Source organism: Zootoca vivipara, chromosome 5 (genome assembly GCF_965207765.1).
Source record: "Zootoca vivipara chromosome 5, rZooViv2.hap1.1, whole genome shotgun sequence".
In the NCBI taxonomy this organism is placed as follows: domain Eukaryota; kingdom Metazoa; phylum Chordata; class Lepidosauria; order Squamata; family Lacertidae; genus Zootoca; species Zootoca vivipara.
In genome coordinates, this window is record NC_142588.1 from 49,684,568 (window position 1) to 49,699,560 (window position 14,993).

At 44.6% G+C, this 14,993-nt stretch overlaps 1 protein-coding gene across 1 annotated transcript in view; it reads right to left on the reverse strand.

Moving 5' to 3' along the window:
- The window catches only part of SMC3 (structural maintenance of chromosomes 3), a 36,656-nt gene that overhangs the window by 14,073 nt on the left and 7,590 nt on the right, over positions 1–14,993 (reverse strand). The window contains exons 3-13 of the mRNA XM_035132801.3: positions 10,427–10,465; positions 9,835–9,902; positions 9,272–9,343; positions 9,103–9,182; positions 7,343–7,421; positions 6,128–6,245; positions 4,833–5,008; positions 4,632–4,712; positions 3,842–4,006; positions 2,956–3,077; positions 1,801–2,014 (exon numbers count right to left, since the gene is read on the reverse strand). Of these exons, the coding sequence (XP_034988692.1) occupies positions 1,801–2,014; positions 2,956–3,077; positions 3,842–4,006; positions 4,632–4,712; positions 4,833–5,008; positions 6,128–6,245; positions 7,343–7,421; positions 9,103–9,182; positions 9,272–9,343; positions 9,835–9,902; positions 10,427–10,465 (1,214 nt within the window). The remainder of the gene's footprint in view (positions 1–1,800; positions 2,015–2,955; positions 3,078–3,841; positions 4,007–4,631; positions 4,713–4,832; positions 5,009–6,127; positions 6,246–7,342; positions 7,422–9,102; positions 9,183–9,271; positions 9,344–9,834; positions 9,903–10,426; positions 10,466–14,993) is intronic.

Consider the following 14,993-nt stretch of genomic DNA (forward strand, 5'->3'; position numbering starts at 1 on the left):
TTCCAAAGCAGAGAAAAGCAAGCTAACCTTGGTAGATCTTCAAAGAAGAGAAGCAGTACATTCTTCTTACCCAGATTAGGCTTCATGTAACAGCAGAAAGGTTGGCAGCATAGAATGCAACATTTGTATGAGTCAATAATAAATTTATATTCTTTGCTTAAAACTATGGTATTGCGCAGTACATAGGAGCATGTCCTGAGCATGCCTAGAGATTGCCAATTAGGATGGCTTAAGCTTCTGTCATAAATGCACTTTCTATAATATTATTAAAGTTTTCTGCACCCTTTGTTTGGGGTCCCAGCTTTTCGGAGATATCTACTGGGGCCTCTAGATTTATGCTGCAGCAACAAATATGAACTCTTTCCACGTGCTGAGTTTGTCTTCTTTTGGCTGAAGGGTCAGAGTTTTTATTCTACCCTCCTTTGTAGGGAAACACCACAAGAACGTCTCCTAATGCCTCCTCCTCACATTCCAGATGTTTCTCAAGGGTTCCCTGAACCTCAAGAGTATTTATGGGAGAGGGAGCAAAGAATTTCCACTGTGCCAGCATGGTGCTGAATGCAACCCAGTGCATATGAAGCCACACCCTACATACAGAAACCCTGATTAATATATCTTTATTGTCATTGTCCCCTTGCGGGAACAACGAAATTACTCGGTTGCTACATCCACTCAGATAAAGCATTCCGCATAATCCAAAATTACAAAACCTAATTAAAAACAGTAAATATACTACAAAATAACAAGTAAAATAAGATGACTTCAAAGTCCAGGCTTTCAATTTAAGGCCAGAATTGCTGTAGAGAAGAAACTGTTCCTGAGACGGCTCGTTCTTGCCTGCATTGTTCTATATCTCTGTCCCGATGGCAGGAGCTCAAAGAAATGGTGACCAGGGTGTGTTGGATCTCTTGATATGTCTAGTGCTTTTCTATGGCACCTGGTGGTGTAGACTTGTTCTAAGGTGAAGAGTGAGCAGCCAATAATGCTCTCTGCTGTTTTAATAATTCTACACAGCCCTGCTCTATCCTGAGAAGTACAGCTTCCGTACCACACACATAAACCATACGTGAGCACGCTCTGTATGGCATAGTGATAGAAGGCAAGCAGCAGCTTTTGTGGAAGATGGTTTTTCCTTAAAATTCTCAAAAAATACAGTCTCTGCTGATACAGTCTCTGTTAATACAAGCCCCCTTGTATTAACACTCCAGGACAGATCCTCCTGTAACTCAATGCCTAGAAATCTAAACGTTGTTACCCTCTCCACACAAATTCTGTCAATCAAAAGTGGCTGGACCTCGTTCTTCTGTCTCCTAAAGTCCACCACAAGCTCCTTTTTTTTCTTTGTACGGTATTTACGAGCAAGTTATTAACTCTGCACCACTCTGTCAGCCGCTCCACCTCATCTCTATAGTCCGTTTCACCCTCCTTATCAGAGATGAGCCCGATCACGGTTGTGTCATCTGCAAATTTGACAACCCTATTTCTAGGGTGGGCAGCGACACAATCATACGTATAAAGAGTATAAAGGAGCAGACTAAGCACACATCCTTGTGGTGTTCCTGTGTTAGTCCCAAGCATGTTAGACATATAAGGGCCCAACCGGACCCTCTGGGAGCGATCTGAAAGAAAGTCCAGTATCCACCCACAGAGTGATAGCGGGAGCCCCAGATTTCCCAATTTAGTTATCAGACGTCATGGTAGAATGGTATTGAATGCCAAGCTGAAATCTACGATATTATATACAGTACTTATAATTTACCCTGATTCAAATATTTCTATACCACCAAACTCAAACCTTACACTATACTGCTCCAGATTCTTCTCTTTGTTAGCCTCCGTGTCTTCTAAATCTTTATGTATAGCAGCAATCTGCCGTTTCTTGTCATTGATGGCTTGATCTAAGGATTTCAGTTCTTTTTTAATCCATTTATCTCTCTCTTCTTTTGATGTAAACTGACTTCCTCGACCTTGCTTTGCATAAAGATCTGTTCTTTCCTGGGTGGCCTGTGCCAGTCTGTTGGAAGAGAGAAACATAACTGAAACCTTTAAAAAAAATTATAATGCTATAAACCTTACAGAGAAGCATGTTCTTCATATTTAACATGACACATCAAATTTGAATTAAACTGTAGCAGGGAACTGAAAGAAGTAATTTCAAGAAACACTTGTGTTCTTTTCTTTCAATTTTGTTATTTAACAATTTCTTCTCTTTTAAACTTGTTTTATCACTTTCTACTCAATCATCTTCTATTTCAACAGGTCTCATAAAGCAGAGAGAGAGGGAGGGAGAGGGAGGGAGAGAGGGAGAAAGCTTTGAATTTTTATTTCCTTTATTTTATACTGTGTTTTGCTCAAATGGCTATTTTATCAAGCACTCTCATTTAACTCCAACAATCAACACATTTACTCAGGAATGCAATGGGATATACTTCTGAACAGACATCTCTAGGACTGCACTGTTAGGCCCAGATTGGTCAGCACTTTCAAAGATAAAAATCCCAAGCCTCTCTCTGTTGACAGAAAACATTTTGTTTTCAAGTGGCAGAAGGAAAACACTAAGCTCTTCTACTCACTCCTGTGCCACTACCTCTTACAGAGGACAGATCCATCCATTCTACTAGTATGTGTCTTCTCTCTCTTACAGGGAAGTTCAAAGATCATAGAATCATAGAGTTGGAAGGGACCCTGAGAATCATATAATCAACTCCCAGCAATGCAGGCATATGCAGCTGTCCCTTATGGGGATTGAACCTGCAAACTTGGCATTATCATCACCATGCTCTAACCGAGTTAACCATGCCAAATGTGTTCCAAATTATTTTCTTGCTCATCGCATGATCTATACTAGCACCTTTCCAATTCCTTCACAAAAGAAGAGCTTGTATATGCAGAAGTATTCCTCATTGCACATGCTAAATATATCCCTTTCATACCACTGCTAATCAGAACACAGACCTGGCAATTCCTCGTTCCTCTTTTTCTTTTACACTATTGAACTTTGGTTCTGTTTCTGCTAGTTCTTTCTGTTTTTCTTCAATTTTCTCAAGAAGTTTCTGCCTCTCTTTCAAGAGTCTTTTCTGGAAAAACAGACAATATGAAGGTCAATAGTAAGTAAGGGAAGTCATTTATCAGAATGTTTTTGGGTGTGAAAGAATCAGTAGCTACAGAAGCACTAGAAATTATATGTTCAGAAAAGCTTTGGTCCAGCTTACAGCCTACCAAACTTCAAAGCAGCATCTGTGCATCCCCAATTTTAATAGAGCTACTTAGCAATAAGCTATCACGGACTGGTGCCTTTAACAAGAACAGTAATTTGTGAACAAGCTCTTCTTGTGGAATGCTATTAAATGAGCACTTCAATAAGGATTTTATATGGACAGCACAAAAGCTTGATATAGTTCAAATCTGAAATTGGCTGCTCTTAAAGATTTTCTCAATATGTACCAACCGTAGACTATGCACAGACCTCTGTTTACTCTGGCTTCAAAAGTGGTATATAAACAAAGTTAGTGGTATATCTACTGTTGTTTCTTATGAAATATTGTACTTTAATGTGTTACCCCCCCCAACCAGTTTTGAACCAAATAGAGAAAAAGAATGACCTTGCTGTGTTATAATTAGAAAGACAGGTACTCTTTTTTCACTATGGCAGTCCAGATAACCAGGTAACAGAGAACAACTGTCATCGTACCCCAGCTGTCCTTTTATGAAACAGAAGCATTATTTGCCCTGCAGTTTTTACATTCTAATGGGAGAGTTTCAAAAGACAAAATAAGAGGTTATCCTGCAGGTTATCCTACAACTTGACAGGTTATCCTACAACTAAGCCTCCAGCCCTTACCCGTTGTTCACTATTTCCAGCCAGTTCATCTTGCAAGTCTTTCGTTTTAAGCTCTAGTTTGGTCCTCTGTTTAATCTGTTCCTGTCTTTCAGCACTGAGCTGCTCCTTTTCTTCCTTCATAGCTGAAATCTTGGTTTTAAGTTCTCGGACCTGCCGTTCAATTTCCTACAAACACAACACATCAACAGAAGATTGGGAAAGTACAAGAGGTTACATAATTTTAAAACTAAAACTATTCTCATAATGATTGGTCTTGCCAGGGAGATGCACATATAGTGTGACATGTCACGAAATGCACTATCATATGGATGAAAACATGCAATTCTGCCTTTTTTTTACACCCCATCCAGAGTCTCTGTTGCTTGTTACTGTCTATGGGTTAAGGCAACTGTAAAAGAGAAGCAACTACTTACTCATGTGCGCAATCTATGAGGACTTAAGAGCAGCCTTGTTCAAAGATTTAAATCTCCCAGTTGAGAGATCTACTGAGTATTTGATTAACTTTTATTAGTGAAAAAATTACCTGTTCTGCCTTTATAATGGCAATTTTAAGGAGAAAAGTTTGTGGGTATGAAAAGTTAAATTCTTCAGGGGAGCAAATTCTTATCTAACAGAATGCCTTGTTTTAATAATTATTTAAACTGTGTAATTTTTTTATTCTGTTTTCACATTAAAGGTATTTATGTAGTTTGTTTTTTTGTAATGGCTTTGGCTACACAAATAAATATTATTTGTTTAAAAACAGTTATTTAGATCACAACAGTTCTAATCAACACAATGAAGACCTCACCTCCATTTTATCTCGAGCATCCTGCTGTGCATCTCTTAACTGCCTTGATTTTTCTCCGCTTGTTTCCCTTTTGGCAGAAAGCTGAAAAAACATCAGTTGTGGATTAACATGTACAACATAGCTATATTTTAAAAAACTACGTATGTTGAAAAACAAACGCTGGTAACGAAAATAATAATAAATAGATTAAAAATGGCTTACCTCATCAAGTTTAGCCCTGGTTTCGTTAAGTTCCTGATTATAAATGGTGTATTCCAGTGCTCTTCTCATTTTATCCCACTTTTGATATTGAGCAAGCTCTTCTTTCTCCTCTTCCAAAGTATGTAATCGCTCTTCTATATATTTCAGCAGCTCATTTATTTTCTCCCTTTTTCCCTCTTTAAAAATGATTTAAGAAAGAGTTTAGAAGACTAAGTTAATGCAGACAATAAGTATCAGGAATCTGTCATTAAATGGAACAACAAAACCAACTACATGGCAGAAATGCCTTTTAAACAACATGTCCTATCTGGGGGAAATCCACTAAGCATAATAGCTTATATTCTCAATGGTTATGATAAAAAGTTGCCTATGATTTCATTATTTAAATTATATCTCAAAATCAATTATTCATATTTTCTCTTGTTTAAAATAACCAAATGATAAAGTAGAGTTAACCACATACAACATCATTAATGATTTAATTTAAAGGAAAAATAAAGAGATTAATTGAAAGAGACTCCTCATAACATGAAGGCATGTAGCAAACAGCTACACCGCAACTAGGGATAAATGTGCAGTTCCCAGTCTGATTCAGTACACTGCTCTCTCAGGAAAATCACCAATAACTCCAGTAAGCTATTTGGGAGAGTAGCTGGATTTAGCCAAGTCACATGCACCTTTATCAACGAATCAAGATGACTGATTTATGGCAGGGAACCCTTTTTCTAGCCAAGGACCATGAACCCTTCTGGACAACAATCTGGGGGCTACATGCTAGTGGTGGGAGAGCCAAGAGGGAAAAGTGGGTGGAGCAATGAATGTTAATTTTACTGTACACTAGTTTTACAAGCACACCCCTCTCTCCTCCATCTGGATAAGCAAGAGTCATTATCAGAGTTCAAGGACACACTTCAGGTAAGCAAAAACATTCAAGGTGGGCATACAGTAGAGCTGGTGGGGTGTGTGGCCTAAGGAGACGAGGTGTTAGCCTCAAAAGCTCCTCAGAGGCCTGATAGGCTGTATTTGGCCCCTGGGCCTAGGGTTCCTTCCCCCTGATTTATGGGGTTAAATATGCACAACGCTGGTAGAAACATGCAAATTGCAGTTGGACCATAATGGATGCATCTTAGAATTCTACACCCTAACAATAATTTCCAGATTGTGTCCAAGTCTTAGCTCATTGTTTCATATCCACTGTTTTAAGTGCATTCTCAGCAAGCCAGAAAGTACACTAAATATATCAAAGTAACATGGCATGAAAATATTTTGAAATGCTACTGAATGATAATTTTTACCTGTTTCTTTCATTAAGGAGATACTCTCTTCTTTACGTTCATCATATACCCTAGTGCCAGCTACTTCTCTTAAAAGTTTTAATCTCTGAGAGTCAGGAGCTGTGGCCATCTGGTTGATCTAAAAAAAAGATTAAGAATAATGTAGCTGTCAGGGGATTGCTGCGGCTACTCCCAAGTAAACACGCCCAAGTCCGTTCTGTCTTTAACGGTTTTACTGTGCATAATATTTACAGTGCAGAGATAGCGGAAAACATGACCTCCTAGTCACTCGCAGAATCCGGCAATGGCGCCCTTCTGCTCCGGGACCAGCATAATAGCTTGGGCACCCCAAAATGCCGCCCTCTAACCTTGCGTTTGGGCGCGCGCCTCAATTCGGGTGCTGGAAGCGGCTGTGCTCCCTCTCCTACTTGTTGGCTGGAGTGGTGCAGGGGCTCTGATACATCACTGAGCCGTGCCTCCTCCACTCCGCTCCCATCCTCATTTCCTCCCCCAGACCCGCTGCTGCTGCTCTCTCTGGGTGAAGTACTGGTCAGGATGATGGGGGGAGGCTCCCTGTAGGGAGGTCCCCTGACAGTAACATTTTGAAAAGGCAACAAGTAACTATAAAGTTTTTCATAAATGCTTTTTTAGACGAAAAATTCTTGCAACACAAGCTCCAATGACACTGCTTCAGCAGCATTAGCAATGCTGAGCAGATGTCACTGTCAGCACAAAACTAAGCATTTAAGTGCTAGAGTCAGGAAAAGACTTGTGCATTTTGTAACTAGTGCTAACAAATGTTTGTTGAAAACTCAACCAATCTATATGCCTAAAACTGATACTGTCAGGACTATCTGAGCATACAGAGTTATATGCAATTTTCTCATCTGAAAATATGACTGTCGGAGATTCTATAGAAAAATAATAATTTGGTATAATTAATTTATCACTGCTCAAATAATCAATTTAAATTGTCACTATCATTATGCTACTGCTACACTCTGGCGCCATAAAAACATAACTGACAGAAAGAATACCATAAGAATTGAAGCCAGACAGCAGCTACAGTCACATATCATGGGATTTTTCAAATTATTATGAACACATCCAATGATTAAGGAAATATACATCAATTAAAATAGAATGTAAAATAATATGCCTACTTATTTGAGAACTACTTATTTTTCACATTAAAGTTACCATTGTTTTTTGTTCAAAGGATAGTAATCATCATACCTTTCCTTGCTTGACAATATAGTAGGGGTTGCTGCGAGAAAATCCAGCACTTTCAAGAAGGTTCATCACATCATTTTTCCTGGAAGCAAGTTTTCAAACAGTAAAGCTTTCAGTGGATCAGTTTAGAATGAGCTAAATAATACAGGACAAAAATAACAATTGGCCTGCTTCCATTAGACTCAGACATGAAAATTTCTTCTGTTTCATTTAAGTGCTTGCTGCTCAGTCCTCCTTCTACACGGGAAGTAACAGGTCGAACATAGATGGCAGAATACTTGCTACTGAAATATCATTACCCCTTTCCCCCCAATTTTTGGCACCAAACTTTTGCAATTCATTGGCACCAACTCTGCCTTGTCCTCCAAATATATTCTAGGGCTAATTTTGCTGCTGCCAATAAGTATATCACAATTTAGGTGATATACTTGTTGGGAGCACCAACTTAGGTGCTGTTTAGGTTTGCATGGATTCTTATTTAGACAAATGAATATGTCCAACAGGAGTGTGAAATACTTGGTGCCCTGACCTTCCATATTCTTTCCCTTACTGTTTCCAATAGGCATTAATTTCAGACATGACCATCATAGAAGACAATTCATTATTAATGCAAAAGACTCCAGCATAAAGTTAAACCAATTATTTGAAACACCTGCCTTAGGATCAGGGGCATAGGAAGATAGGGGCCGAGGGGGCGGTGCGCCCCGAGCAACGTGATCCCAGGGGCGCCATCGCTGCTGCCCGCCCCGCCGCCCAAACGTGTGCCCCACACAAAAAAGTGTGTGTCACTGCGCACGGCGCACCCCACCGCCAAAACGTGCGCCCCACCACGCCCCCCAAACGCGTGACACGTCACCGGGGGCAGCGTGGCTGCTCTCCGCCCCCGGTGGCGGGGCATGAAGCTCCGCCGCTGCTTAGGATCATTTTCAAGAAACTGTTCCAGGCAAGCTTGCATATTTGCAAGCCTGCATATTTGCTAGCCCAAAGATTGCAGGATCCTTTTTGTAAGCAAACCAAGAAGTTTTCCTTTAAATAGTTTGTGTCTTGCCAAATAGAAGGTGGCAGTTTGGAACCCTTTTTCTTCTTTAATTTACTGCCAGAAGATGAATACTTGTTTGCTGGAAACTATGTGAGTTACACATTCACTTATTTGCAAAAATAAATGCCTGTGATTTATTCTAACACGTACTTCCACAGGGTGTGTTTATTTAAAGGTGGATGAAGGCAGATAAAAATCTAACAAAGCTTTACTGTGCTTGGAGCAAATGCCAGAGTTGGGCTGTCTCTTCCAAACCTCTCTCCCCAATATGGAATAATACCCCCAGAACAGCAAGCGGCAAGTGTGCAGACAAGGTGCAACTTTCTGCAACATCTTGAAGAGACACAAAGATTGGAAGAGCACACCGTTGAATCCCACCCACAATGTTTCAAGCCCTCCCCCCCAAACCAACATGAAGACTGAAACAGTAATCAAAACTGTTTTTCAGAAAAACTGAAGACAGAGATTTTCTAGGTTCCAAAATGAACTTGCAGGCATCAGAAGCTATGAGCAAGCTATGAGCAAGCAAACATCACATACTTGTCATTCATCCTGGATTCCTCCTATTCATTTGTCAACTAAATATAAAACGTCTCTAGTTGACTTACATAATTTTTAAAATGATTGTCAAGTTTAACAATAAAACACCCCCCCAAAAAAAAACCCTGTTATGGTGTACATTTAAGCCAGATTTGGTTTAAAAGAAAAAAGGAACTGCGCTTACGTCACCATTTTCTTGTCTAGGAAATACTGGTCCTTTTTAGCGCCAATGACTCTGCGAAGAGATACTTCTTCTTTATCAATCTTAACAAAATAGAAGGGCAGATATTGCAAACTATGCCTCTCAATATAAACTAAAGAAAACAAGCTGATGTACACTATTTTTAACTTACTGGTAACCTGTTGTCCGAGTTGTCAAAGATAATTTCCACAAAAGCGGAAATAACACGAGGACCTGTGCCTTCCTAGGAAAGATCATATTAATCCACATTTTAAAGTGTGTATATACAATCTCCCCCATGCCATGCCCATTTTCAGTGATTTAACAGCTTATGTAACAACTTTTTTCTTTTGTTTTCTAAATTAGACTGCTCTAATGAAGCCTTTTGGTGGGAAACCACTAATAAATTTAAGTATGAAACTAAGCTAACTTCAGATTCTCAGGGGGGGAAATATCTGTCTATGTTCAAGGCCTCTTGTGCTAAGTGTACATCTGCATCTCTAAGCAAGTAAACCTTTTCCAAACAGTGGAACGCCTACTGTTTATTGAGAGATTTTTATTCCATCTTTCCCCTCAAAGAGTGCCCAAGACAGCTGATAAAGGTTAAACCCAAAAAGTATAAATAATAGCATCACCTACTTATCATTTCAACAAATGCAAGTAACATGCACCATTATTCCAGCTAACTATTTTACAACAATAGCATGCTCACATGTAACTCTTATCTCCACTTACGTGCAACAAAGCCAACCTTTGCTCAGGACGAAGATGACTGAATTCATCACTGAGAACAAACTGAATTGCTATAATGAAGAAAATGAAGTAAGATGCTAATTGGTAGGATTCTGTTCAGAAGTATTCAAAACAATCAACAGTTTTTATGAATCTCTTATAAACAACAGCATAGGTTGCATTCAATGTGTTGCAAAATTTGGACAAATGTTAAAGCAAGGATCTCTTCAAGAATTTTTCAGTTACTTCAGTCTGAAGCAGAACCCAGATGCCTGCCCCACAATGACCAACTAAATAATAATAACAACGCTGGGAGAGAGAGAATTTCCTGCTTTCATCGACCCTCTCCCCGCAAAACACACACTCCACTAGGTCCATTGCCAGGCATTAGCTAGCTTCCGGCCATGGATATCAACCACTAAACATGCCACCCACTCAGCAAGTGAAGGAGGCTGCAAGAGAAGGGGATTAAAAGTAACTCATCTGTCTTGCAATTAACATTCCCCAAGCAATGCACTTCTCAGGCAAGGCACATAGGGATATGGAAGGAGTTGGAGAAGACAATTTTGACTATTATACATAAGCTTTCACTTACCATAGAAAAAGTTGCTTTTTCCAGAACCATTTCTGCCCACTAAAAAGAAAAAGTAAGTTGCACATAACAGTCAGGTTAAATTGTGTATTTTCAGTAACTAAATGTTTTTAAATTGAGGATTATAGACAAGCTGTAAAACAGATAGACAAATGTATGTAAAGAGTGGAAGATCAATGAAAATAAATTATAAGGCTGGCCGAACTGCCGCCTGACCCATCCCCATGGAACTCCATTGTGTGTTATCAACTTTGCAGCTCAGCAGAGTAAGAAAGACACTCTAACATATAGCCAGTCACTCTGCAAGGGAGAGCGAGAAGGAGGAGACCAATTCATTTGCCTATATTTAGTACTGTATTTTATATTTATTTTGTTAGCCACCTTTTCTGATGGAAAAGAAAGGTGAACTATGAACCTAATAAGTAAAAAATAATCCCAATAGTTATTATTGTTTATGAAAACTAGCCAATTTTCAATAAAAACAATCTGTATGATGACATTCTCTAACTTTCAAGAGTTTGACTACTTGTCACCAAATTATTTTCAGCAGTCCCCTAACTCTAAAATGCATGCATCTCCCCACTAGTGCCTTTAGATTATACAGGAGAATAGCTAATCATTCTACTGCTAATCATATCTTGTAATGTTCTTGTGCTAAACGCAGTGAATGGGGGGGGGGCAACCTTGTATGTTATATGAGATATTACTATGAGGGAATCCTGTACAACATGAACTGTACTTTATTCCTGAAAAAAGCAACAATTGCAAAATGGTGACTTCACAGGCCTCCTGATATACTGACATACCTCACACATTCAGTAAAAGAAATGACACCAGGCTAGGTAACTGACAATAGATTCACAGTTTATTCATTAGATGCAAACACTGAGACTACAAGGGAATGTGCATGAGGAGTTGAGACTCCAAGGGGCCACAAACATTCCAGCAGACACCCATAGATGTCCTGAGTCAAGTAGCTGTTACATTCTTTTAGCAAAGCTGTTCCTGTTGGGGGAAAGAGCTGAAAGATTAGCCAGCAATTATGCATATGCCCAACTCCAGAAGACCCCCATGGCTTGGGGCAGATCTGATCAGCAGGAACTGTCTGTACTGTAGGTATTTAATAACGTCTTGCGCTCCAGCCAATGAATGTTATCTAACAGCGCCATCTAGAGTATGAAACACTGGTACTGCAGCCATCTGAAATGTTTCCCCTTCAATTGACAGCTATCATCCCAGCCATTATAATGTCACTATGTGTCTAGCCTAGAAGTAATTGTATCCTGTCTAAGTCACTGTATAAAGATGCACTGTGCAGAGCCTCAGGAATCCACTAAAACCAGCTGCTCCTTCCATCTCTACAAGTCCTGTTTGGCACAGGGAGAAAGAGACTCTAGAGTAGACAGCCATTTACCAAAAAGCATAGTGTCACGCAGGCAGAAAACACCTCACTCCAGGGGTGACACTTAACTCAATTGCCAGACAGGTAACCATCAAGATCACAAAGAAAGGCAGCCCAGGAATGGATTCTGACTCCCGAGGATCAGGCGCAACTTGACCAGTTGGGTCAAGAAGTGTTTAATAGTTTATTGTCTTGTATTATTGGGCGTCAGGTGATGGGTAAAAGGTAGGAAGGATGGCTACCTAACACCCAGGTACTGCCCACACACCTCCCCTCTGATGATGTAGAGATGACGTGGGTGATGATGAAAAATGGAAGGGGGACTGGAAAGTGGGGGAACTAATAAAAGTTGGGAGAGCCTTCTGGGAGGGGTTCGACTCATCTCTTTGCAAGAGAAGTATGGACCCTGCTATAGCAGTTTTGCTTATACAAATAAAGGTCAGGCTTCTTAGCCACTTTGCTTTAAGTTTTGCCTTGGTCTAGCCTGATTTCTTTCAAACCTCCGACCGCAGGGAATCCTTTTACCTAGCGGGCTCACAGAATCCCCTAAGGACTAGAGACCAGACTGTGAGCATTTTGGTTCTTTTCATTCTCCTGGTGAGAGAAATTCTTTTAAAGAAATAGCCTGTCCTTCCTAGGTCATACACTAACAAAGTTTTTGTGTGAGCTTCCACTGCAGTTTTGGATTCTGGCCATGACAGAGGGAGTCATGTGGGAAGGCTAAAGCCCTGCTTGTGGGTGAATGGAAAAGAACTGAACTAGGATAAACTATAATAGGGACTTCTTCCCTCTCCAGAAGAGAACTATTCCCTGACTTGGTCATATGAATGGATGGTTTCAAGTTTGAGATGGGTTTTTTATTTTGTTAAGATTTTATCACACTTTCTTCCTAAGAGTTTATACTAACATAGTGTTCTCCCACTCACCTACATTTTACTAGCACAACAACCTGAGAAACAATGACTCCTAATGGGATCTCCTAGTAACATCCATAGGAGAACTAGTAACTTGAATCTGGTCTCCTCAGTTCACCACTGGTGAATAACCTTTCGATACAGTTCTGGATTGCTTTCTTAACTATGTGGTATTTCTCTCTCTTGGCATGGCATAAATTCTGGTCAAGATACAAGAACATTCTGAACTACTACCGTGTTTCCCACATTTTAAGACACCGTCTTATTGCTTTTCTTTCTCAAAAAACCACAGGGTGGCTTATTTTTGGTGGCATGTCTTATTTTTTTTACGGTAATTTTTTACAGCACCTTAAGGTCTTCTCGGCCGGGCCAGGCTGCTGGCTCGGGGCACTGCTGGGCACTGCGCGCCATGCTGCTGGGCTGTCTGAGCGCTGCTGGGCGCTTTGAGCAGCTGGGCGCTCCGCATGCTCCAGCAGCCGTTTCCAGGCAGTGGGGCGGCGGCGGCCGGGTGGAGGCGAGGCCGCTGGCTCTGGCGCTCAGCTCCGGGGCTGCTGGGCGCTCCGCATGCTCCAGCAGCCGTTTCCGGGCGGCGGCCGGGTGGAGGCGAGGCCGCTGGCTCTGGCACTCAGCTCCGGGGCTGCTGGGCGCTCCGCGCGCTCCAGCAGCCGTTTCCGGGTGGTGGGGCGGCGGCCGGGTGGAGGCGAGGCCGCTGGCTCTGGCACTCAGCTCCGGGGCTGCTGGGCGCTCCGCATGCTCCAGCAGCTGTTTCCGGGCGGCGGGGCGGCCGGGTGGAGGTGAGGCCGCTGGCTCTGGCGCTCAGCTCCGGGGCTGCTGGGCGCTCCGCGCGCTCCAGCAGCCGTTTCCGGGTGGCGGGGCGGCGGCAGCCGGGTGGAGGCGAGGCCACTGGCTCTGGCACTCAGCTCCGGGGCTGATGGGCGCTCCGCACGCTCCAGCAGCCGTTTCCGGGCGGCGGGGCAGCGGCGGCCGGGTGGAGGCGAGGCCGCTGGCTCTGGCACTCAGCTCCGGGGCTGCTGGGCGCTCTGCACGCTCCAGCAGCCGTTTCCGGGTGGCGCGGCGGCGGCGGCCGGGTGGAGGCGAGGCCGCTGGCTCTGGCACTCAGCTACGGGGCTGATGGGCGCTCCGCATGCTCCAGCAGCCGTTTCCGGGCGGCGGCCGGGTGGAGGCGAGGCCGCTGGCTCTGGCACTCAGCTCCGGGGCTGCTGGGCGCTCCGCGCGCTCCAGCAGCCGTTTCCGGGTGGCGGGGCGGCGGCCGGGTGGAGGCGAGGCCGCTGGCTCTGGCACTCAGCTCCGGGGCTGCTGGGCGCTCCGCATGCTCCAGCAGCTGTTTCCGGGCGGCGGGGCAGCCGGGTGGAGGTGAGGCCGCTGGCTCTGGCGCTCAGCTCCGGGGCTGCTGGGCGCTCCGCGCGCTCCAGCAGCCGTTTCCGGGTGGCGGGGCGGCGGCAGCCGGGTGGAGGCGAGGCCACTGGCTCTGGCACTCAGCTCTGGGGCTGATGGGCGCTCCGCGCGCTCCAGCAGCCGTTTCCGGGTGGCGGGGCGGCGGCGGCCGGGTGGAGGCGAGGCCGCTGGCTCTGGCGCTCAGCTCCGGGGCTGCTGGGCGCTCCGCGCGCTCCAGCAGCCGTTTCCGGGCGGCGGGGCGGCGGCCGGGTGGAGGCGAGGCCGCTGGCTCTGGCACTCAGCTCCGGGGCTGCTGGGCGCTCCGCATGCTCCAGCAGCCGTTTCCGGGCGGCGGGGCGGCGGCGGCCGGGTGGAGGCGAGGCCGCTGGCTCTGGCGCTCGGCTCCGGGGCTGCAGGGCGCTCCGCGCGCTCCAGCAGCCGTTTCCGGGTGGCGGGGCGGCGGCAGCCGGGTGGAGGCGAGGCCACTGGCTCTGGCACTCAGCTCCGGGGCTGATGGGCGCTCCGCACGCTCCAGCAGCCGTTTCCGGGCGGCGGGGCAGCGGCGGCCGGGTGGAGGCGAGGCCGCTGGCTCTGGCACTCAGCTCCGGGGCTGCTGGGCGCTCTGCACGCTCCAGCAGCCGTTTCCGGGTGGCGCGGCGGCGGCGGCCGGGTGGAGGCGAGGCCGCTGGCTCTGGCGCTCAGCTACGGGGCTGATGGGCGCTCCGCATGCTCCAGCAGCCGTTTCCGGGCGGCGGCCGGGTGGAGGCGAGGCCGCTGGCTCTGGCACTCAGCTCCGGGGCTGCTGGGCGCTCCGCGCGCTCCAGCAGCCGTTTCCGGGTGGCGGGGCGGCGGCCGGGTG